At 34.9% G+C, this 24,891-nt stretch overlaps 2 protein-coding genes across 13 annotated transcripts in view; one reads left to right on the top strand and one right to left on the bottom strand.

Moving 5' to 3' along the window:
- LOC106056324 (EVI5-like protein) overlaps positions 1-19,730 on the bottom strand; it is a 78,057-nt gene extending 58,327 nt beyond the window's left edge. For 3 of the 11 annotated variants that reach the window (XM_056040592.1, XM_056040590.1, XM_056040591.1), the window contains exon 1: positions 19,119-19,656. The gene's annotated coding sequence lies outside the window, so the exon portion shown is untranslated. Of the gene's footprint in view, positions 1-4,307; positions 4,329-13,538; positions 13,765-13,786; positions 13,810-19,118; positions 19,658-19,679 lie in introns of those variants that run through there. The other 8 variants (XM_056040582.1, XM_056040584.1, XM_056040581.1 and 5 more) reach the window with 8 other exon arrangements.
- A 4,682-nt stretch (positions 19,731-24,412) lies between these two features.
- Positions 24,413-24,891, top strand: part of LOC106056760 (protein GPR107-like) — a 28,190-nt gene continuing 27,711 nt past the window's right edge. For both annotated transcript variants that reach the window (XM_013213605.2, XM_056040594.1), the window contains exon 1: positions 24,413-24,572. In XM_013213605.2, coding sequence (XP_013069059.2) covers positions 24,465-24,572 — 108 coding nt within the window. In that variant the 5' untranslated portion in view covers positions 24,413-24,464. The remainder of the gene's footprint in view (positions 24,573-24,891) is intronic.

Genomic DNA, 24,891 nt, shown 5'->3' with positions numbered 1-24,891 from the left:
TTTACGAAACAAGTCATTTCAATGCCGATATTATTTACTCACATTTACTGGACAGAGGAGGGAGGCGTCTAAGAATTTGATGTGTATCATATTGTGTGTGTGTGCAAGTAACCAATAGCTGGCAAGAGTGGCAACCAAACTGTGAAGGCTGTGCCCATCCTTTCTTGAAATGTATTGAAATAAGTGCTCGAGACCACATCGTACGTTGGCTGAGTGACAAGGTTCTCTCATACAATACAAACACTTGATTGTCCTGTGGCTCACGCTAAGTGTTGCCATTGACTACTACTAACTCACACTATGATCATAGTCAAAAACTAGTCATTTATTTGGGCAGTTGTCCCAAATCCTATCGAGTTGAAATTTCGCACATAAGCTCGTGCTGCATGTCACACATTTCTATAAATTTCAGAAAGATCATTTCATTAATTATTGAATTTAAAATATTTATTTACCGTTGAAGTCTAACGTTCCATGAGTCTATGGGTTTTATTGCTCTTGAGATTGAGTATCAATAATATCCTTTTTGCATATGCAAAGGTAAGACACCATCTTTCTTTGATTAATATGTATCTTAAGAACACATTTAATGAATGTGTATAGTATTAGATAAAACTTTAAATCTGTTTAGCAAGGCTATTAATTAAGGTAACCTTTTTCAGACATTGCGATCTATAGGGCATATGATATAAAAGCCTTATGTTGATTTAAAGAGAAGAGTTGAAAAGAAATACATTAGAATGAATGATTTGTCAATGTAAAAAAGTAAGTGCAAGCAAAGAACATGTGAATTCTAAGCGCAGTTCACTGGGTCCAAAAGATACCGCAATTCATAGTTTGATACATAAACACATTTCTTGTGCACCTATGTAAAATCTTTTGGAAGAGAAACACTAGCAAGATGACCAAGGAAACAAAAAACAGTGGAGTACTCTGAGGGACATCTTTGGGAGAGCCACAAATCTGCTTGCAATGAAATGTTTGAGAACAAGGCTACAGTTCAATGAACACAGGAGTGAGACAAGTGAAGGCAAAGACAGTAAACAAAGAGATTCGTTAGGCTAACGTTTGGGGGATTCTTTAGAAATGTATGATCTATGACCTGACTGTAACTTCTGAAAGGGATTGTGCGTAATATTAATTCAACTATACGTCACACTATTCAACTATTGTCATTTCATCAGAGCAATGTTATTGTAGATTTTGCATTCATCCTATCCTAAAAAAAACATTAAGTTTGAGATTGGAAATCTAGAGCGACTGTGGGGAGACGAGCTCTAGTGGTGGTAACAAAAAATATGGTGTAAACGATTAGGCCCCCAAACGGCACAACAAATTCTAGTATTTCTATTGCCTTGCCTCCCTTTCTGTAGCAGTTTAGAAAAAAAACGCATTTAGAATATGAGAATCATCGATTCCACGTTACCATAAATACACAAAGGAAGACATGAGCTTGCATGATGAATGTGTTGAGGCCAAGAGGAAAGTCTCTCTAACGTTACACTACTTATGCAAGGGACGACTAGACCAAAAGAATAAGGTACCAGTTTGACTTATTACTAAATACGTTGTAGCAAACTGTGGTGAGAATGAATACATTAAAATCAGAGTACACATTGGAATACATTAAATCAACTCAGATGTAACGTGAACTAACTCAGCAAATAAGCAAGAAAAAACATAAAATATATAATGTGTCATTGTATCAATCAGTTTAGATCAGTCATGTCATTCAATTTGTAATAGATCTAGACCAGTGTTTCCCAAAGTGGGGTAAAAGTAAACATTTTGTGTGTGTAAATGTAAATGTAGTAGTTAGTATGTATGAGTAAGTAGTATGACATGTGTAAGTATGACAGAACTTAGCAATAAAAATGTAAAAAGAATTTTTTTTTTTGACAAAAAATCTAAAACCATTTGCCATTTGTTAAAATATGGTTAATAGCTATCTCCCTTACTAAAGAGCCTCCAGTGTTTGTTACTATTAATAGTGAATAGTTGTAAAAGTGGTGATTTTTATAAAAAAAAACTGCTTGCATAATTGATTTTAAAAATAAGATTTTTTCGCTTTCAGAAAAGAAAAATGTAGCCGTTGCATCAGAACTTTAAAACGTCTAAGATATTATGATGTTGGATTTTCACTATCTTTTCTAGTTTACGAGATATAAACGGGACGCACGGACGGACAGACATTCCACACAAAACTAATAGCGTCTTTTCGGGGACGCTAAAAAACAGCACTAAAACATGCATGATCATTTGATTTAGTGCATGAAAATAATGTGAGCAGGTAAATGTAGCATTGTTAAAGAAAGATAACAATGAAACTATAACATAATAGGGACACCCAACTGAACTGCAGTGGCGTGCCTAGGGTGGGGGGAGGAGGGGGGAATTTAAAAATCCGCTCGCCCCCCCCCCCAAACGATGGAAAATTTCAAGCTACGCCCCTGCCGAACTGACCTATATATGAAAGTAAAACATTGATCTTGATAATAACGTGTCCAGAGTTTTTATGAAAAAAACAACAAAAAAAAAACAACAGAGCCATGACGTAAAAGCAATATCTCTAAACCATTGTAATCAAATGTACAAATTGAATTGACTATTGATTACCTAGATAACGTTGAAGAATGGTAATGTACTGATGCTCTTTTAAATAGAATACAAATACAGTTGTAGCTTTACGGCATAAACCACACTAACTGTTAAGATCGATAGATACACAAAAGCAAAATTAAGTAAGTTCTCCAATATAAATTCATGATTTAATATCTCTGGGATATAAACAGGAGTCATTTTCTGCCATGTACAACATCATCAATATAAAGGGGAAAAAGACTCTTCAAATGAAGCATATTGAACTTCAGAAATGTTGACTAGTGTTAAGTGTAAGATGATTTATAAATAGTCCTATAAGCATCAAATAAAATATCTTGCTCATGTATATTGAGAGTCAGGCGTGCTAGTCCGCTAACAGCATCTACACCGTGGAATCCATAACCCCACTACAAAGTAAGCTTAAGGATACACTAGATAGAACTAACCGTTACAACTCATTTAATCTCAAAAGGGAGTTGAGCTAGTAAGCAAGACCTATGATGTATTCCAGGAGAAGACATTTAGTATATGTAGTCATTCTAAACGAATAGTTCTAATACTTAATAACGTATAAACGCTCGTCTTGGTATATGTGTATACACAATTGCAATTTCTTTTCTTCAAGAACAAAATGAAACTATTTAATAAGAGTCATTGACTAGGATACAACTCTGTCGTATTAAGTAAATACAATAGCATATGTGCAATTAGATCTCTACACTACGCTGTATATAAACACCAGTCACATACTTTCTTTCATAATGAATTCAGTCGAGTTTCAAATGGAAATATAAACAATGACCACAAAACCAGGAAATAAATGATGGGTGAAGGTATGGGTGGGTGATGGTGGTGCGATGTGACAGTCATGAACAACTTCCGCCCCCCAGGCCTGGTGACAACTTCCAATCTTCCAAGTTCCGTCACTTCGGTGTGTACAAATATATAGGTGAAGTTTTGTTTACACCTTTCTGTCAAACTGGTTTGGAAAACCGCAGCATTCAATACCTGGGGCGGTGTGTCCGAAGTGAACAAGGCAGTCTTAGATCATGTTCTATTTATGACCAGCTATCTGTAAGTGCAATCGCCAGGTCATAAAACATGCATTATGTTGAGACTGTCAAGCACAGTGGATACATGACACCACTTCATGGTTACAAAAATTCTACTATAATAACAACTACTGCGGTAGCCTAAATTAACTAAATGAGAATATAGAAAGTAGACTACATGTTTCTCTAGGTGTGGAACCTGAACTAACATTAATAAACGCTTGCTATTATTTACGCCAGCGGCCGAATACTGCACGACACATTATTCATTCAACAACATAACCTGCACAAAGTGAAGTCTAACTTCGCCTCAAACAGCATACCCAACCAGAAATAAAAGACAGCATACCCAACCAGAAATAAAAGACAGCATACCCAACCAGAAATAAAAGACAGCATACCCAACCAGAAATAAAAGACAGCATACCCAACCAGAAATAAAAGCAAAGTCATCGACTATCAATGTTTAAAGCTTGATCAGTACGTAATGGTGGCTACAGTAACTAAACAAAAACCTTTTCATTTGATGCTAAATAGCAAAGCTTTTTTTTAAAAGTTCCCCATCTTCAATTTGTTAAAGACCCTTACACTTTAAAATGTTATTTAAAAAAAACACTTAGCTCTATTATACTTAAAATATCAAAACACACACACATTTGATATGCACATATCCTTTAAATTATAAATATTCCATCTGAATGATACACAATATTCAGATTCACTTATCTCATTAAACTTGAATGAAACGCAAGAACAATGAGGCTTGAAAGAAACAACTAGATCTAGGTTTTAAGAAGAATTCCAACGAAATGTGTCGTGGCAGTGAAAATATCCGTTAGGTTTAGTTTGAATGGTTCGAAAATAGTGTACAAATTCAAGAATGTCTGGGTTTTAAAAAAAAAGTAAAATCGCACACACATACACAGACATGGGTGCAAACAAATACACAGCAGAAACTAATGGTCGGATGTTTGAGAACAAATAATGCTGCCATTTATCCACACACAATGTCAAACCAAGTGTGGTGTGGTGAGTAAGTGTGTGTGTGAGAGAGAGAACGTGTGTGGGAGGCTGAGTGAGTGTGAGACAGACAGTCAAAGAGAGGTAGAGGGAGGGGGGAATATAACGCAGGGCGAGAAGAAATGAAATCATGAATTAGTTTCCAGCAGACACAACAACACACACAAGATGGTGGTTGGGGGAGGGGGCCATGAAAACTAGAATGATTGTAATGCAACAGAATCAACATTCAAATGTTGATGTTTGACTTTAGCGTACTTAATAGAGACAGCATTAAAAGAATCAACAGTGGAACGTTGATGTTTGACTAAAGCATACTTAATAGAGAGATCATTAAAAGAATCAACGTGAAATGTTGATATTTGACTTTAGCGTACTTAATAGAGACATTATTAAAAGAATCAACAGTGGAACGTTGATGTTTGACTAAAGCATACTTAATAGAGACATCATTAAAAGAATCAACGTGAAATGTTGATATTTGACTTTAGCGTACTTAATAGAGACATTATTAAAAGAATCAACAGTAAAATGTTGATGTTTGACTTTAGCGTACTTAATACAGACATCATTAAAATCAAAACAATAGATTCAACCCTGTCTAGTGATAATAAGCCCACATCAAATAAAAAATGACGTAATATCCAGGATGTCCTATATTATGGAGAAGACTTCTGTTACAAAAAAAAAATTCACTAAACCCCCCCCCCCCAAACTGACTCTCTCACACACACAAACACACACAGTGTTTTACTTCCTAAATGTAAACTTCACGTCGATACAAATCTCAATCAGTTTAACCATGACAAAGTCCTCCATTAGAAATGGAAGAAGATATGGAGCCTCTAGGTTTAAACAGTAAGCACCCTCATCAATGTACAAGTTGTGTCGACCTAGCTTATTGTAACTTTTATTGCTACTATAATTTACTAAGTTATTAATTCGATACATCAAACTTACAGAGAGCAGAGGATGCCAGGAGATCCAATCTGGCAACAGGATAAGCGTGAAAAAAAAGTCGAAAGATATAAATAGATGAAACAAATACAACAGAGACATTTGTGAGTGGGTCGTCAACTCTACGCAGTGGTATACCTTATCTTCTACTTAGGAGAAAGATACGCAGATGAGAAATTGCTTGACCAAGTTGAACTATCAACTTGTTTCTGACCCAACATATATTAATATATTTAATATATATGTCCGTTAAGATAAATTACCCTGAAGAAATATTACTCGGTCCAAGGTTATGCAAAGACCCTAAAAGTGAAATAATAACAACTCTATTTGACGACCACACTACAGTCTATTTTCTGTGCTTGATCACGGAACATAACTTGTGCGCCGGTGATTTAGATCTAGTATTCTAGTAGTATTAGCCCTCGGCACCAAAATCAGACTGATGCGCTCCCTGGTCATGGCCACATTTTTATATGCTTGCGAGTCGTGGACGTTGAATGCAGAGCTAGAGAGGAGGATCCTAGCAATGGAACTGAGATGCTACAGAAGGATCCTAGGCATCACATTCAAAGACCGCATCACAAACCAAGAAATCAGAGACAGGGTTACTGCAGCGATCGGAGCCCATGACGACCTGCTAACTATTGTAAAAAGACGAAAGCTTAAAACCTATGACCACATTACAAGATCTACGGGGCTCGCAAAGACCTTCCTTCAGGGAACAGTGCCAGGAAAAGAAGAAGAGGCAGACAGAAAAAGCGATGGGAGGACACCATTAAAGAATGGACGGGCCTGCCATTGAGAGAGGTTCTAAACAAGGCAAAAAAAAGGGAGGAATGGATAAAGACGGTCGACAAATCGTGCCTGGTGTCCCAACCGTCCAACAGGCTAAGGGATAGGTAAAGGTAAAAGGTAATTCTAGATGAATAGTGGATTTCTATTATTTGGTAGCGACACAACGACAGAGTGGGCAAAGATACCTTTGCACCTTCATTTTTCTAGATGATCAGAATAGTATCGTAGCAATGTCTCCAAACACTTTGTCAAAAAAAAATTGACTCTTTGATGCGACAAAGTTTAACAAAGATTTACAAAGCAGACAAATCTAAAACTCAACGCACTTAATTAGGTGTAAATAAAAAAATGTTTAAACATAAATTTTAAAAAATTAACATTACAGTTTCTGAAATTACTCTTCAAACTTTGCACTATTACTATTGGTGGGTTTTATAGATATTTTTTTTTCCATTCTGTATACATAACACTTGGCACATTAAAAATCAGACAGATGCGCTCCTAAATCATTGTATGCTTGCGAATCGTGGACTATAGAATGAGAGGCTCCTGGCCTTGGAGATGCTACAAAAAGATGATAGGTATCACGAGCTAGGACCGCATCACAAGGAAATAAAAAACAGGATCATAGTGTCAATCGCGTGCCACGTTGACATTCTAAAAAAAAAAACAGCGAACCAAGACCGTACATACTCGCTTAGTCCTTGCTGCATGGAACAGTTCCAGACAAGAGAAGGAGAGGTAGACAAAAAAAAAGTGATCAGAAGACAATATCAAGCAATGGACAGGTCGGTCCTGCCAAAAGACGGGAATGAAGAGCTGGTCAACAGATCTCATGCGGTGCCCCAACGGTCCAAAAGGACAGACGAAGGTGAAGAGGGAAATGGAACAAAGTAAAACGTCAACAAATACCAAATGTTTCCTATTGGCAGCGTGATGTCAGACACCTCTCAGTTACCAAATAAATAACTGGTCAGGGTCATCCGTATAAAGTAAGTATAAAACAAAGGGAACCAACAACATTTCACTGGATGTCAGAACAGAATTCTAACCATTATATTCAGTTAGCGAGAATGTTATATTCAATCACTATTACAGTGTATAAACACAAAGACTTTGTTACATAGTGTTAAGTTATCGGCATGAGATTTGTAAGAAAAACAATTCAAACGTAAAGAAGAAAAACAAGGTGGCCTATATAATACTTGATGTTAATCCTGAAACATCTATTTTTGAAACAACCAACTTGGACCAAACAATACACAAGGACATATGAACTACGATACATAGAAACATCAGTTGGTCTCAGAACAACACATCAGCATGAAGTTTTAACTGGTACACATAAATACACAAACAGGTCTCCAAAGGTCTTCATTCAAAGTGAAGCGCAGTATCAAACCTTGACTCTTGTTCTCGCCTGCAAGGAATACTTTGATGAAACTCATGTCCACCATTTAGACCGGATATTTTGATTCTGATATATCTACTATCTTTACAAAGAGAACAAACGTCAATGCACCCGAATACCCACAGATTCAAACTGAGGATCTGTAGCAATGTTTGTTGGTTTGTTTGGTTTTTTCGAAAATATTTATAATAATAAATTTACCCAAACAAAAGTGAAGTATTTAAACCACTTACGGTAAGAGCGCGTGATTTGATTTTATATTATTATCTACCCAATTTATACTTAATATATTCATTAAAAAAAACAAGGTTACAAAGACAGTTTGTGTGGAAACACAAACTCAAAATCGGCCACCGAAGTGGTCCACCCAGGCAGGTAAAAAAGCAGGTATCAATATTTTCAGAAAGAACATCAGAATTAAATTCTATCAAAGATATTGACAGAGAAGAATAGAGAAAGAATGTTGACAGATCTTGTGTGGTGCCCCAGCGGTCCAGCAGACCAAAGGATAGGTGAAAGTGAATGTGAAGTTAAATGCGAACCTGGCTTAACTGATTTCTTATAATGAATATCTAATTGATCTAATTGTTTTGTAAAGGGCCAATCTCTTATTCAAATCCTAAAAAAAAAGAGAAAAAAAACATTTCCGTAAAAAAAAATTCCTTTAGTTACGTATTCTATGGCTGTAGAAAGGCACAGCAGTTCACGCGATAATATGAAAACCTACATATTAATTGTTGTTTTAAATTATGTCCAACTTATATGTCTACTAAATAGATTTTTTTTCTCTTAAAAAAAAAGTATTATTTTTGGGTAAATGTAGTAGTTAGTAGCTTACATAACGTAGCAATACAAATAAAAAAATAATAATATTTTTTAACAAAAAGTCTAAAACCATTTGCATAAATGTATTAAAAATATAGTACATAGATATCTCCCCTACTAAAGAGCCTCTCGTGTTTGTTAATATTAATAATGAATAGTTCTTAAAGTGGTGTATTTTTATGAAAAAAACTGCTTGCATAAGTGATTTAAAAAATTAAGATTTTTCGCTTTTAGAAAAGAAAAAAGTAGCCGTTGCATCAGAACTTTGAATGGACTAAAATATTATGATGTCGGATTTTCACTATCTTTTCTAGTTAACGAGATCTAAACGGGACGGACAGACATTTCACACAAAACTAATAGCGTCTTTTCCCCTTTCGGGGGCCGCTAAAAATGGTACAAATCAACAAATTTCGAATGGCTACTTATATAATTTAAGTCTTTGTGAGAAAAACATTTTAAATAAATAAATGCCAATGAACAGTCTGCTTTACTAGTTTTAACCATTTTGATGTTATCAGAAAGATTCAGCTAAATGCCTAATTTTATATAATACATTGCAGAGAGAAAACTGGGCGTTAGGTTTACCTAAATTCAACTGATGACTAACCTAAACTGGTTCACTACATCTAGTTACCTGTTAAAGCACTAACTCAAATACAGCAAGGTGTCAGTGGCCAAACTATATATAGATCAATGTCTTTGGTCGTTCTTCCTTTTCAAACGAAACAAAGGTTTGAGGCACGTAACAAGAACGAAGGAAAGTGTTCAGGTCTATGTCAAACACAATGCACTGATTTCAATAGTCCGCCTCCACAAGTCACAGTGTCACAGCTAATCAAAGAAAAGATCTATAAGTTTCAGATATGTTTTCAGTTCCTGTGTAAAACCAAGGCCAGGTAAAATAAACTTTAAACGAACATGACAAACAGTCAATGCAATCAACACATTTGGAATAGAGAGACGACAGCAACATTAACTTCAATTTCGATTTTTTTTTAAAGATTTCATATGTGCCGAAATCTGTCATTTTGTGTATGTAGACTAAACATATTAGATAATAACATGACAATCACTAAAAAAGATAAAACATATTCCATAATATTGTGATAATTACGGTTACAGACTAAACATATACCAGAATATTATGACTATAACCTCCATAATATTATGGTAATATATCATTATGCCAGAATATTTGTTGGTGTTTTAGCGTATTTCTATTTTCTACTTTGTATTTTGTTTTTGGTTTATTTCTGTGTGAATACGTTAATTTCAAGCTCATAAAGAAATACAGTCAGATTTGAAACGTTTCATATTCAGAGAAAAAAAAAGGTCAGAGTACAAAAAGCACGCAATACTGAGGCTCTGATAAAAAATCAAACAAATAAAAATAATAACAGTTCTTAGAGATTCCAAGACTTCAGAAAGAATGATAGACAGAATACATTATGACTTGGGAGAGATGATCAACTGTGTGCACGCACACTAGCATTTTCGAAAGTGAAAGTCTTCCCATGAGAGATCCGTTCTTTAGCCTAATGTGAAAGGCAGAGGTCAGTAACGTCTGTCACACAGACATTTTATTAATGGTATGTTTCAGAAATCAAGTAAACACGGGAAACAATTCAGGCAGAAACTGAATCATTTAGATAAATAAATTTAATTGTGTATGCAATTATTTATATATAATATATACTAACAATGCTTAATAAAAGACTTGTATCTTGACCTATTCCAAACCAAAACACGATTTGGACAATTGTAATGTCTGCTGTCTAAGATAGATGTTTGCTTCCAAGCTAATTCGACTTCTAAATTTCATCTGCTTTCCAGCAATGAAACCCAAACCCTAACCCTAACCCTAATCCTGCCAATTAGGCTGTGCTCTCCGGCCCCGCAGCCCAAACTATTTCCGTAACAGATCGGATCCATTGGTGCGTTCCGTGTCCCTTGCGCCAGAGGACGACAAATGTTCGGCTAGACAGATCTACACTTCCAGGGTAAGCGAATCTGTATGTGTTGAACATCCGTGAATAGAGATACTAACAGCTTCAATGCCACAATTTTTCCGAGGTCCTTTTTCTTTGAGATTGTATAAGGTTTGACGTGGATGTGCTAGTGTTTTTTCGAAAAAGAAGTTAGAAATCGTCCTCAAAATTCAGATCTTAATGTATGTTTTGTTGGGTTATGTACATGCAAACAATAAAGTAGTGGGCTAATTGAATACATGTACAGTGTGAAGATCTAGTTAGTTTCGTTCCGCATGATAGACCCCAATGAGAAAGTCTTATCTTCTTGGCTAAAGTAAAAGCACGGCAACGTGAATAGTAGATCTAAGTATCTCTGCATTACAGTATTGCTTGAGACGTTATCACCATATCTAGGAACATAGGAGTTACCTAATGTTATTGCATGCTCTTATATTCTACATGTGTTCGTATCCAAAGATCGTGCCATTAGACGTTCACTATTTGCACTGTCTGAAAAAAATCTAACACTTTGACTATTGAACAAAATTTCATATAAAAATTAGCATGTCTATGTTCCTGAGATATAATATTCAACTTTGCATAGCTTTCCCCAATGGCCAATAGGTTTGTCTAGGAATCGTTGGATTATTCACTTTTTTTTTTCTGTAGACTACTTCCAAGTCTAAAAGAAAATTCTAATCTAATCGCTTTAGGATTGAACAAGGTTTTATTTCTATACATTTGTCCGAAAAGACCACTCAAAAAGCGTGTACTAAAAAAAAGTTATTTTAACCCAGAAATGTATGGGCATCAAGACAGATTTTGTTCATGTGCTTGCTAACATCAAATGATTAACAGCGGCCACTCTCGTTTGCAACCAGGGTATAGAATATCTGCATAGCAACAGCGGAGAATAAGACATTGTTGTTATTTTTTTGTTATCTCCTATTGTCACACGTAAGAGTTCAGATATCCTGCTATGGGACATGAGTTTTAAAAGGATGCCGACTTCTTATGTGAGTGACACACGAGCAGTTGAGCGAGGCAGTTCAAATGTACTATTAGAAAAACTGGGAATACTGTAGAAATAATGTTTCTTTATCCTTCGCCAGTAGCAATTTAATATACCACTTGTTATGCCTACACTCCTAATTTGCCTTCTCTTGTTTTTCACACAGCGACCGATATAGACCATAATATTAGGTGTTTCCAGCAATAGATTTGACCTCTAGGGATGACACGCCAATGAATCCATTTGTCTCCCAAGGATCAGCGTGAATTACCAGTCTCCGCCATCAGATCTTTCAGTCTGACTCAAAGGGGTGAGTCACGTCACATAGCTTTTGAAGCACCCTCCCCTCCCCTCCTCCGATCTCTCACTCCTCAGATATGCGCCCAAACTGGCTACATCTCTGTGTATTGAATCGGAGAGAAAGTTGGGGTGACAAGCAAATAAGACGACAGAGAGAGAGAGAGAGAGAAACAATAATACTAGTGAACAACCCTTTAGTAGCACTAAACCAGAGGAATGTGGAGAAACTATTGACCTGAGCACCCCAACCTAGACCTCCTACTAGAGTAGAGAAAACACACCTAACAACAGTTTGGTAGGTAGCTATTCAAAGGTACTTATACACAGACTAATGTAGCGAAACCGAGATAGAAACAAATCCAGTTAGTGTATGTCATATTCTTTCACATGAGCAGAAAGACAAAGTAAATGTAAGAATAACTCAGGGTCAGACAACAAACTAACAACCACCAACGTTTGCTGTTAAGTCTGAAGTAGAGTAGCAGACTGCTAGTACTGTCTCACACAAATGTCAGTGTAGCAATCAGCAAGTCGATCTCGATGGAAGAAGTGGAGTGTACTCATTGCCTCAACATGAAGGAGAATCAAAGGATCAAATGCATTCAAAAATAATATTAACAACAAAAAATGTCGATGATTAGGACTAAAACTGAGAATCGATATCTCCATTACAAATTCTTTGAAAATGATAGATTCCAACTAGAATGGAAAAGTAAGTCTATAGATTATATTGCCAATGTAAGACTGAATTTGTCTGGAGCAACGTAGTTTATTTATTTTAGTTAAATTCTGGAACTCCATTACGTCTTACAATCGCAAATAAATGTTTATAAATCGACTTCTTGAAATGTTCAATACCCGTAATCGCAATTTTCAATGTTTATAAATGCTGTTCCTTGGAAAATTCGCATTCAAATTACTGAGTCATTTATTATAAGAGTCGGCAATGCCGATTTCAAGAAGGCACATATGGAAACAGAGCTCATGATCCCGAACTGAGACAACACCAAGTCATTCTCTTCATACAAGCTTTAATGTGAAAATGTCAAAGTGTTCACTATGAAATAGAAGTTTTAGTTCGTGTACTTTGAATAAGAAGCTATTCAAGTGGACTCTTGATAGTCCGACTGTTACGGGTGGGGCTTTGGATTACGGAAAACGTCGGATTACCAAACGTTAGCTGTACCGGTACTTCATATAAGTTAACCGTCAAGAAAATTCTAGATCTATTTAGTAGTCAGATATTTTCAAGGGTGTAACATAAACAATAGACAAAAAAAGGAAAATTTATTGATCTAAAAAAAAAAAACATGATTTCAGCTTTCACATACTGACTAAATTAAAAGCAACATTCTGAACATTTTCATACTTCAATATACATTAGCCACGTGAAATTACGAACGTGTATTTAAAAAAATATGTAATAGTCTGTTGTTTCTTTGTGATGACTTCTACCTGAATGTCAAGATTAAAATAGGCAAGTGCAGAAGATGTGTGCATCGGCGCCACGACGAATGAGTGAGTTTTTCGGATTATCAATACTCAACTGTATTAAAATCCTAAATTCACCAGATAATTTTAAGACTTACCCTATAAACACAGAAAAACAGACTTTACCGATACTCCAAAAGAAAAAAAGAATATATTCTCGATTCAAGATTACACTTCCTTATGAACGATAATGAAAACTCAATTGAAACAAATCAGATCTCAATGAAAAGTACACACTTTCAAATCGGCGTTGCTTCTAAACATAGATCTTATCCAATGTATTGAACAAAATCTGCCCCAAAAGAAACTAAGTCTATAGACTCTAATTTGTAACACACCCCTTTACCTGCCTAACATAGTTGTTTGCTGTTAGTTCTTAATGTACAGCCGAGAAGGTGATGATTACGTCATCTGCCCTCGGGAAGCTGCGAGCCAACTGAAAAAAAAAAAAACACCCCCACCAAGATAATCTACATTGTACACATATTTCCCGCTAAGCCAGTCTGCAAGTTACAAAAGTGGACTTATGCGATCAACCGGAACGTTTTTTATTTGTGTTGTTGTTGTATCTGAAAGAAGCCCACATTTGACAATTCGTTATTAATCGGACAAAATGTTTTTGATCACAGCGACAAAAGCTGAAGAAAAGTGTGTCACTAAGAGACCACTACAGTTTCAGCTAAAGTTTTCAAGGCAATAGTTCTTTGTGTTCTAATGGTTAATGTTTATTTAAAATGAAAGGTCGAGTCGATTGTCTTCGTGTATTAGGTCAAGGTGCCCATGACCCAGGAATCTGTCCAACAAAAGAGTAGATGAGTATACAATGAATTCTCGACCTAAGGGTAATGAATACCAGGTTAACAAAGAATGCAAGATGTCATGAAGGTTTGATTGCAAAATGTGAGGCACTCCCAGGACAAGCAAGTTAAGATCAGCTGCTCAGCCGAAAGCATTAGTGACAAGTCCAAGAATTTGGCAGACAATTATTACAATCATTTTTGTTCCTGAAAAAATCTTTGTGTTACATTCCTGGGCTGAAAAACTGCAATCGTAAGTCGCAAACCATCCAATTCCCTGTTGACAAAGTCGAAGTCATTTAAATGATAGATTTTGGTCTACATTACGCAGTTTGTTTCCATGATCAACAGATGTTCAATACTATGCAGCGTAAGTATTGATTACAAGCAGTCCTCAAGGAACTAGTCATGCGTGGGTTTCCCCCACGCAAAAAATACTATCGTAGAAATAGCATCTATTTAAACAATGTATTGTACATAAACGTCTATTTAGTTATTCAACTATTTACTGAGTAAAAGTTCCCGCTTTCGGACCTTGTGATCTATGGGGCCCACAGTTAACAAGGGTTTCATGAGGCCAGCACAATGACCAACCGCCTTTACTTTTCCCCAACTAATGTCAGCTACCCATTAGAGCTGGGTGGACTCAGAGGCACTCCAAGGATCCTGAAAGTAAAAATCTTAGTCTTCACCAGGACTCGAACCTGGGACCTCCAATTGGGAAGCTAAGTGCTAGAACACTCAGCCACCACAACTTCAAAAACTGCTGCTGTCGTCTTCTTCTTCTAGCCAGCTGTGAGCTCTTTTGCAGACTGTGTCAAGGAAAAATAGCACTGCTGTACAGAGTGTACGTTATGTTGGGCTGTAGTGATAGTAGGGTCTTCCTAAGGTAGATTAGGAAGGGTCATTTAAAGAACTACTGTCAAAATACTTTGCTTGTTCTCAGTCAAGACAGTATGTCAGGGTGTGGCCATTGCCACATGTTGACAACTGCTTGGAGCCACAGGTGAGAGCTGAGCTAGAGTGAAGACCAAGGACAAAAAGCTGCTCAAGGAGCCCGACTGCCCAGCTGACAGCGGCACTACTTCTCCTAAAGAACTCCATAAACCCCTTCGCTTATTGAAAGAAGACTGTTAATACGATACAAGTTTCATTTCGATGGTTTCATTAACTATAGCAAGGACAGTGACATAATATATATATAAGTGAGACTAATGATTGATTATGGATGTATTGCATGAATTGTAGCCAAGTTTTGACATTACTGGTATTGACAAATTAGTTTAGTTACTTACTTGTCCCAATTGATTACTGGTATATTTAAGATTCTCTGCCACATCAATACTATTTGTTTCCATAGTTTCCGTTATGCTATGTTTATGAGTAAAAGAAAATTTTGTAAACCTTGCACCTTTGTATACCCCATACAGCTGCCATTTGAGTGTAAAAAACTTGTTTAATGGGTGGGTTACATGCAGATAAAATATATGGTAGATGTATCCAGTAAGAAGCATAGATGAAAACCTCCCTTATTAACACCAGCTGCCTTAAATTCCCTAGAATATCACTTTCATTTTCAGAGCATAAAAATTAATATAATTATGTAAATTTTTTTCACAAGATCTTACAGAGTATATTATGCAGAGTATATTATTATACAAAGTAAACATTGCGAAATGACAAATTTACTTTGATCAAAATAATCATCACATTTCAGAAATTTTGAGCATTTAATTTACTAATTCATGGCAGTCTAAACAGTCAGCCCTTTATTGGAAGAGCCCTTAGGGTCATTCACTTTTCAATAATTGTTCTTTTGGTAAAAGAAATATACATATATATAAATATATATATTACATATATATATATATTTGCCTTAGATTTTGCTAAACAGGTTTAAAGTCAAACAGTTTTATACTTCACATAATAACTTAAACAAAAGTGGCACAAACTTTACTTCAATTCTTTGAATTATGATTTCCCCTTTTATTATAAACTTCTTGAAATATTTTACTGATAGCTTTGAAACAATAAAAATATAGATAAAGACCCTGACCTGAGGTAAGTAAGAAAAAAAAAAAAGTTTTTGTTTTAGCCATTCAGAATGACACATTTGTAGTGTCCATAAGGGCCTAACTTGCAACTTATTATGACCATTTAAAAAAAATATATCAAAGAATAGGATTTTACCCAGAGCCCAGGAACGAGAAATTGAAATTTTGATTAACTCTTCAATACGACAATCATTTATCTCATCTCTTTTTGTGAATTGATCTAGAAATCTAGACTAGAAGTAGCTAACTTAGTAGAGATATAGAATCTATATAGTGATTATAGTCTGTCATAATCTAGAGTCTCTATATTTTTATAGATCTAGGAGATCTCATTTCTTTATTTAAGTTCATTTTTTAAATCCAGCTTACCACTAAATCTAGAATCTATATATTTATATTTATAATAGAAAATAGGTATAATATATATATTATCATACTATACTAAATTATACTAATATAATACTTTATAGCAAAGATGATAATTATATAGATTTTTTAGATAGATCTATAATCTATGGAGATTATTTGTAGATCTATATTATATTAAAAAATGAGATATGACTAGACCTAGAATATATATACATATAGTTAAGAGTAAGAATGTCTCAAGGATGATTATAATAGATATAGAGATTATTAGACCTCTAGATTCAATGCTTGAGACTATTCTAGGTGATAGTAGTCTCTCACTCTATCCAATCTAGATTCTTAGATCTATTAATAATTAGAGATTTATATATATATATATCTATAATTAATATATATATATACTAATTTAAGGTCATCTGTTACAGACTGTCACTATCATTAATGGAATTAATAGATTACTTAGACCTAGAAATTTAGTCTATATCTAGACTAGTAGACTCTAGATTCTATAATACAATTTCTAAATCAATCTGAGACATGATCCAGTCACTTTCCAAGACAAAGACCTACTAGTTACTAGGGCGTAACTAGGGCTAGACTAGAATCTATAGTAGATTCTTATACCTGAACACCGACTTACTGGAACTAGGTCAAATTTTTATTTTATTTTTTTATTTGGTGAAGGTTTAACTTACAAAAAAACTGAAAGCAGATTCTTATTCTGCAACTAAAGGACTATAAAAATAGCTGTATTCCTTTGAATTACCACTCATAGTCAAGATTTTATTTTAAAAAAAAAATGGGTCACTTCATGCTCCTATATTGAACGCAGTTTTTGGGCTTTCTCCTCACTTGGACAGTGAGCACCGTCATTGTACACCACTATGTAATTGCTAATAAATTATATCTGTGTTACTTAATTTTTTTTAGATTGTATTAAAAGAAGTAGATTCACTTTTTGCAATATGTATTTATAGTCTATTTCCTCATATACTCTCTCTCTAACTCTATATATAGAATATATTAATATATATATATATTATATATATCGTTTATTATTTATATACATATGTAATCTATGTGTAGAAACAGACAGAAATAAATCTATATAAATTATATATCTATAAATTAATTATTATAATTTAATAAACATGATATTTTCAACTAGGGCGACTAGGCTACATTGGCTACATGTATTTCCTCTGTCTTTCTTTTAATTCCCATCCAAGGACCCTCTTCTTGTTTTCATAATTTGGATGTTAGTTTTGTGACACATTAACACCCCCTCCCTCCCATAGATGCTTATAATTCTTTTCATGACTCTATCCCACTTCCCTCCACTGCCTGTTTGATAGTTTGTGACACTAAACGCTTAAGTGTATACCTCTCCTCACTGCCAGCTCATCTGGAGTGATCACATGCAGTGGGCATGGTCTATGGCTTCAAATTAGCAGCCCGCACTTTTTCTTTCATTCATAAATTATATATTATAGATATCTCGATCCAGGTCATGCTTATTCATTGAAAAAATCATAGATTTATTCATCCCAATAATATTTCTTATTACGATTTTGCTGTGTCCAATGAAGGAGAATGAGCTGAATTCATTATTATTCGTTGTACACCCCCTTATTAAATTTTATTTAACAGCTAACGGTATAAATGTGATTGGAATGTCTTTCTAAAGATGTTTGGAAGCTTATTTTGATATGCCCATCAGCCTACGATCCAAACAGGCTCATAATATAGCCTTCATCCCTTATATGGGTATGAATTGCCGGGGGAGGTTAAAACAACAGCTTTACATACATGGTTACCGAGAATCTAAAAAACTGCCATCTGCTTTGGAAAAACGGAACAGAATTACCGGAACATATCTAAAATTGGACATGCGCAGTCCCGAAACGTTGATTTTTGCTCCAAACATAAAAACAAATGAATTACAAACAAAAAAAGCGACCCGTTCATTGAAGGAGAATTTGATGGGGTGTCCAAAATATAAGACGCTACTATAAAGACTAACAATAGATCTAGAGAAGCAAGGGATAATGTAGAAAAATCAAATAATTGTTTTAATCATTGACTACTTAGACTTAGCTTTAGGCCTAGGGCTAGGTCGAGGTATGTAGTATATCAAATGACATAACAACAATGCATTGAGGCACGGTATAAAATAATAAACATTGACATTGTCCCCTGCTCATTGGACAGATCTTTTTTTTCTAGAATAGGAATAGAGATGCATAGAATGAAATCTAGATAGATCTAGATCTCTAATTGACTTGATTAGTTAAGAGTGAAGACTAAGACTGAACTTGTTAAGTTGTTATTTTAATTTTATCTTACTTTCTTAGATTCTATATGTAGATCTATAATTTATAATCTAGATTCTAGATCTAGATTCTAGTCTACTACTTAGTCATTTTACTTCATTTAGTGTAAGTAACTTAATACTTACCAAACTTATGAAACTTGACTTCTCAAAAATAGTACTGGACAGAAAAATGAGAATACTCAGCAATACTGTAATTCAATGAGACATAATCTAGGTGAACTGAATAGTGAATAGTCTTGAATTTTAAATAGAAAAAAAAACGATTACTGCTATCTAAGCCCGAAATAAACTAAAAGTAATCCGAAAGACACTAGAACTACACACTTACACTAGACTAAGATTCCTAGGCCTAGACTCTAGTCTAGATACTAGATTCTAGATCTAGGTCTCTACTAGACTAGTATATACTAGATCTATATACTATCTAGTGATCTAGTCATTCTAGTGACAATCTAGTCTCTAGTCTACTAGATTCTATCTAAATTGCAAAATTCAATGCTCACAGTAGATCTAGACCTAGCTTTTAGACTATCTGGATAAGCACAATAGAGAACGATAGACTTTAACTATTAGACTATTCTAAATCTAGATTGATCTATCTAGACCTATAGTGGCTATAGAGTATAGTCTAGTATAGTCTGACTAAAGATAATAGAATAGAAATGTTTGCCTATATTTTTCAACCTTTCTTGCTCCACCCCCGTATAACTGGATTTTTTAAAAACTCGGATCGTTTATTAGTTTCATAATAAAATGCTCATACTACAGACCTATATAGATCTAAATACTCATATAAACTTTTACAATTTCCTTTGTCTTTTAAATAAATAGATCTATAAATAACGTTACAAATATGTAAGATGTGAAAAAAAAAGTAAACAAAAATTACTGGAGTGAGATCGATAAGCAAAAGAAATAAATTCTATTTTTTTTTCTTATTTTCGTCTAGATTTACATTAATAGATAACTTTTTTTTATCACCACTAACTAATTTTTAAATAACTTAACGGAACAATATTTTTAAAGTCATAAAATAACAATAAAACCATAGTTCCATGATAAACTTAAGTTTAACTTTAATTAATAATTTATTTTTTTTCGAACATCCAGCCTCTAAAATTTTAGGTTTAAAAAAAATTTAATTTGGTATATAGCTGTGACAGTTCATAAAACAAAATCCTTCATATTTTAAAGTTTCTATATAGAAAAAGACATACATATATATATCATGGGCGTAGCCGGGGGGGGGGGGATTTACTGACAGATTATTTGCTTTGATTTTGTTTTTTTTTAGGTACGATTTTAATATTAAAACATCACTTGTCCCCTACCAGGGGTTTTTGCAGTTAAATCCCCCATCTATAACACAAAACAAAAACAAAAAATGCAAACGACAATGGGTTTTGACTCAGTTTTGAATTTAACCCCCCCCCCCTTTTCAGTGGGGTTTGAAGGTAAAAAATACCTCTTCAATATAAAAAAAAAACAAATGAAACACAAAATTCTATGAGCGTAGCCAAAGGGGTTTTGAGTTTCAACCCCCTTCAATGAGGTTTGAAGCTTGAAAATACCTCTTCAATATTAATTAAAAATTTACGCACTCAAAATGCTATATATGATCGTTGCCCAAGAGGTTTTGAGTTTAAACCCCGTTTTGAGTTTAAATTTCCCTTCAGGGGGATTTGATGCTAAAAAATACCTCTTCAATATAAAAAAAAAAAGCAAATTACGCACTAAAAGTTCTAATAGCATAGCCAAGCCAAGGGGGGTTTTGAGTAAAAATTCCCCTCCTCCAGAGGGCTTTATTTTTAAGTTTAAGACCCCTCCAGATGGTTTTGAGTTTAAAATCCCCCTACAGAGAGTTTTGAGGTTGAAAACCTCTCTCTTCAATATTTTCAAAGCAAACTACAGTCACCAAATTCTATAACCGTAGCTAAATGGGGTTTTGAATTTAAAAAAACAACTCCATAGACTTTTTAGTTTAAAACCCCACAACAAAGTATTTTGACGATAAAACTTCCCTTTTCGATATAAAATCTAAAGAAATCTACAGTCACCTAATTCCAAGTGCGTAGTCAAGATCGAGGTTACACATTTCTACCAGTGGCTGGTCTCCATTAATAAAGAGTAGTGAATAGTCATATGCCGAAATTGAAAAACACTAAATGTGGCTCAACAAAGATGGCTAAGACAGATTTTAGGAGTCAGTTATAGAGATCGGGTCTAAATCAAGGAAATCCTATGCCGAACTGGGAGTCGACCCCTTAGTTAGGTTTGCGGGACATGTTCTCCGACAAAATGAATTACGCATAATAAGAGTTGCGATGACATCCTATTACAACTTGGCGCTTTCATTGAGGTCCTTAGAGCAGATGGAAAGAGCCTTCAGACATTGCCAAACAGATTTTGTGGAAACAGCTTGCCGCAAATGCGCCGAACGACGCGGGAGGTTTTAAGTCAGTAAGAATAGCACATAGCCTTTCGACGCCTCTGATCCCAGCCTGTAGAAAATCCGCAATTGCCGTTCCTATAGATGCATCAACTTCGTTGAGTGGGTGACATTGCTCCAAACATAGCTATTTATAAAGGCCACGCATTCATCTCCTTTCTTAGCTTCTATAAGATGATTCATATAGTCATTTCACGACTGAAGGAGTCCACATATTATAGGACACATATAAATTTAATAAATACACATAGTCTAGTATCCACTTATTCACCTAATTTTTTGACGCAAATAATTATAATATTTTTTACAGACAACCAGTAGCAAGGTACCCGAGGGCCCGGGTTCAGGAATGCGAAGTTGGGCCCCCTCTTATAGAGTGACTGAACCCAAGCTGGGCTCTATAATAGGCTATCTAATGAGAAAATACATGTCAATGAGAACAAACTCATACGCCAGAAAGTACACTAGGTACACCTGTTCCTTAAGGGGTAAAAGAGAACAATTTTCTCAAGCTTTGGATCTGTCCTGCTGTCTTTGATTTTGTGTGTTGTCTTACACTACTTCACTTATTCTAAGGGACACAACAATTAAATATACTTAATAAAACTTGTGGATACTTTAACAGATGGGGATTTTTTTGTCACACAAAACATTTGTCTAATGGGGGGGGGGAGAGAGGACCATAAACATAGGCCTATTCTTGAACCCGGGCCCATGGGTACCTTTCTACGCCACTAGACACACGGTGTCGTCACTGCATCGAGATCGATCAAACAGTAGACCGCATACTTTACGAATGTTGCGTTCTGCATGAAGGACGATCGGGACAAGGATTTGAGAGAGAAAAAAAAAAGGTCCATGTGCAGTTATGTCTTTCCTGTCCTTATACGGGGACAAGGCGACCTAAAAACTCACTGACCGCTTCCCTATAAATTCACGTGCTCTAAAGGAGTAATCTCAGCATATTTCGTTTACTAATGGGGTTTCTGATACCAGTGGCGTCACTAGGGTGGGTCACGTGTCACCCAGTGCGGTCAGCTCAGGGTGTCACCCACCGCCCCTCCATTAAAGAAATCCTGTGTTTTTTGTTTGTTTGTTTGTTGGGCTGTAATACATATAGTTTATGATTACCTACGTTATTTGATTTTTGAACAACTATAAAATGAAGTTCTATTAAATTTTAAAATTCAGTTGTTTATTACATGCATGCATCATTCATCTTCGGAATTGAAGATATTGCCGTTAATCTATAGTTTTGCAATAATAAAACCATAAGTAAATTGCCCATTTTTTTTTCTGGATTTCAAACTAAACTTATCATTCACTTGATCAAAATTAATGTCTTTAATGATTTCATATTTAATACAAATTTCCCGCTGTGAAAGTGTCATTTGTTCCTTGGTCTCAAAAAGTTCTTCATTTTAATTTTAAAATCTTTTCAAATGACGTCATAAATAAGCAGATGGTAACAAATAATTTAGAGATATTTTGTAAGGTCTTAGTGGCATATGAATCATGCATTGTCAATTTTTATCTTCTTCAAGAATAACTTTTGTTGCCTTTGTATCTCTTCAAAGTCATGGTATTTTTGTTGCATTTTGAAAATTCATCATATACGCCAAAATTTTGAAACTGACATCTACAATACTTCGTTTGCTCTTGAACTAAAGAATTTTTGGTTGGATAGCTCCAAATAGCTCAATGATTGCTTCTAGTATATTTTTTTATGTTAAAAAAATATCAATGCACTTCTTTTCTCTTCTTAAATTGTGAGTCCGGTATCCTGTCATTGCTCGCCTGACATTTTCTTTTTGTTTTTTTTTCTTCTGAATCACGGTGCTTTTTTTTTTTTTTTTTAGAAGAGCCTTTTTTTAAACACTTTGCGCTAACGCGTTATGCTTTTGTTAAAGAAAAGGTCTCATTTATCACCACTTTGTCAATAATTAAAAGGTAGACCTATACTCTTGTTTATCTTCGACCTTCTAGGACATCTTCCACTCCCCGAAAAAATAAAGCTAGGTTAAATACAAGATATTAAGCTACGCCTCTAGAAGCTATAAGTTCAGAACAAAAAACGCATTATTTCAATCGAATCAAAAAATGCTCGGCAAAATACATTTTCTGAAAAAGAAAGATTAAGTGAACGTTAATTATACGCAACTATTAAATAAAATTTCTGTTGGTTCTTAATAATTTCCTGTAGGCTACTCATCCATTGTTCCAGACATTGAAGACATTTTCATACCCTGCAATTCACATATAAATTCAAGCTCGCCGCCCTTAAATTTTCTAGACATTTAAAAATATTAAGTTGATCTCATCAACTTTTTGTTTCTCCCTTAAAATATTATAACTTCTGAATCTGATCAGTGTGTGCTATGTCAGGTGTGCTATGTCAGGTGTGTTGTCATTCTGACTCTAGTGTCTTTTACGTCGTTTGCTAAAACATTTATAAACTTTATAACATTACAGATGTACTTTCAGCAATGGGCTTTATCGAAGTAACATTTCCGTCATCTCAAGTTCTTTAGTCAATAAAGACTCGTGAATATGGTCACAAATGTTAAACATTCTGTTTTTATAGAATAGTCCATGCAATATATCCTGCCATTGTTTTTCTTCTTTACATCATTCATAGCAACGACTTCCTTGTCAATTGTTTTTGTAGCCGGATGCCCTTGTTTTCCAATTTTCCAATCCAGATGAATTCTTCGTACATCTTTTAATATTAATGCTCCAATAGTTAACCACTTTTTTTTTCATTGTCAGTTATTCCCAAATAGCATTTTTTTACTTGGGTATCACCCCCCAACGGGTGTTACCCGATGCAGACGCACCCCCCCCCCCCTTAGTGAAGCTACTGTCTGATACTAGATGAAACCGAGAGGACAGGAATAAAGAGCTGAGAAGCATGAGACCGTGGAGAGTGACGTGTTTTTACTGAGGCCATCACATTTTGCACGGTTTCTGTATGAATAGCTTTTTCACAGCACAGCATAGAAAACGTCATAGTTCCCAATATGGCGGAAAACTTGCTTGTAAACATGATTGCCAACAAAAAGATATTGCTTGCTATTATACTTTTGTGTAATTTCGCACAAGGTTGGATACATAATCTAAAACTTCAGGTTTGAATTAAATTTACAACATATCCATGGCATTAGTCTACGGTAGTCTACTCTTAGTATTAGTAGATGATACTGATTCCAGATCTAGATTTAGTAGATTCGATGGGAAGTTTTAGTTTAGTACACAAGTTTTACCAAATTTGGCAGCAATGGCAATAAATATAAACTATAACTAGTTAGTATAACTATAACCATTACAAACCAATTACTTAGTCACTAGTGACAGTCTACTCTTAGATCTGGGACGTCTAGACTAGAGTCTAGTAGTGGTCTAGTCTAGTCTAGGATTGGTCACTTTAGTAGACTTTACTTTAGTTTT

The sequence above is a fragment of the Biomphalaria glabrata genome, chromosome 9, assembly GCF_947242115.1.
Source record: "Biomphalaria glabrata chromosome 9, xgBioGlab47.1, whole genome shotgun sequence".
In the NCBI taxonomy this organism is placed as follows: Eukaryota; Metazoa; Mollusca; class Gastropoda; family Planorbidae; genus Biomphalaria; species Biomphalaria glabrata.
Note: the sequence above shows the minus strand (reverse complement) of the source record. Positions and strands in the feature narration are given on the sequence as shown.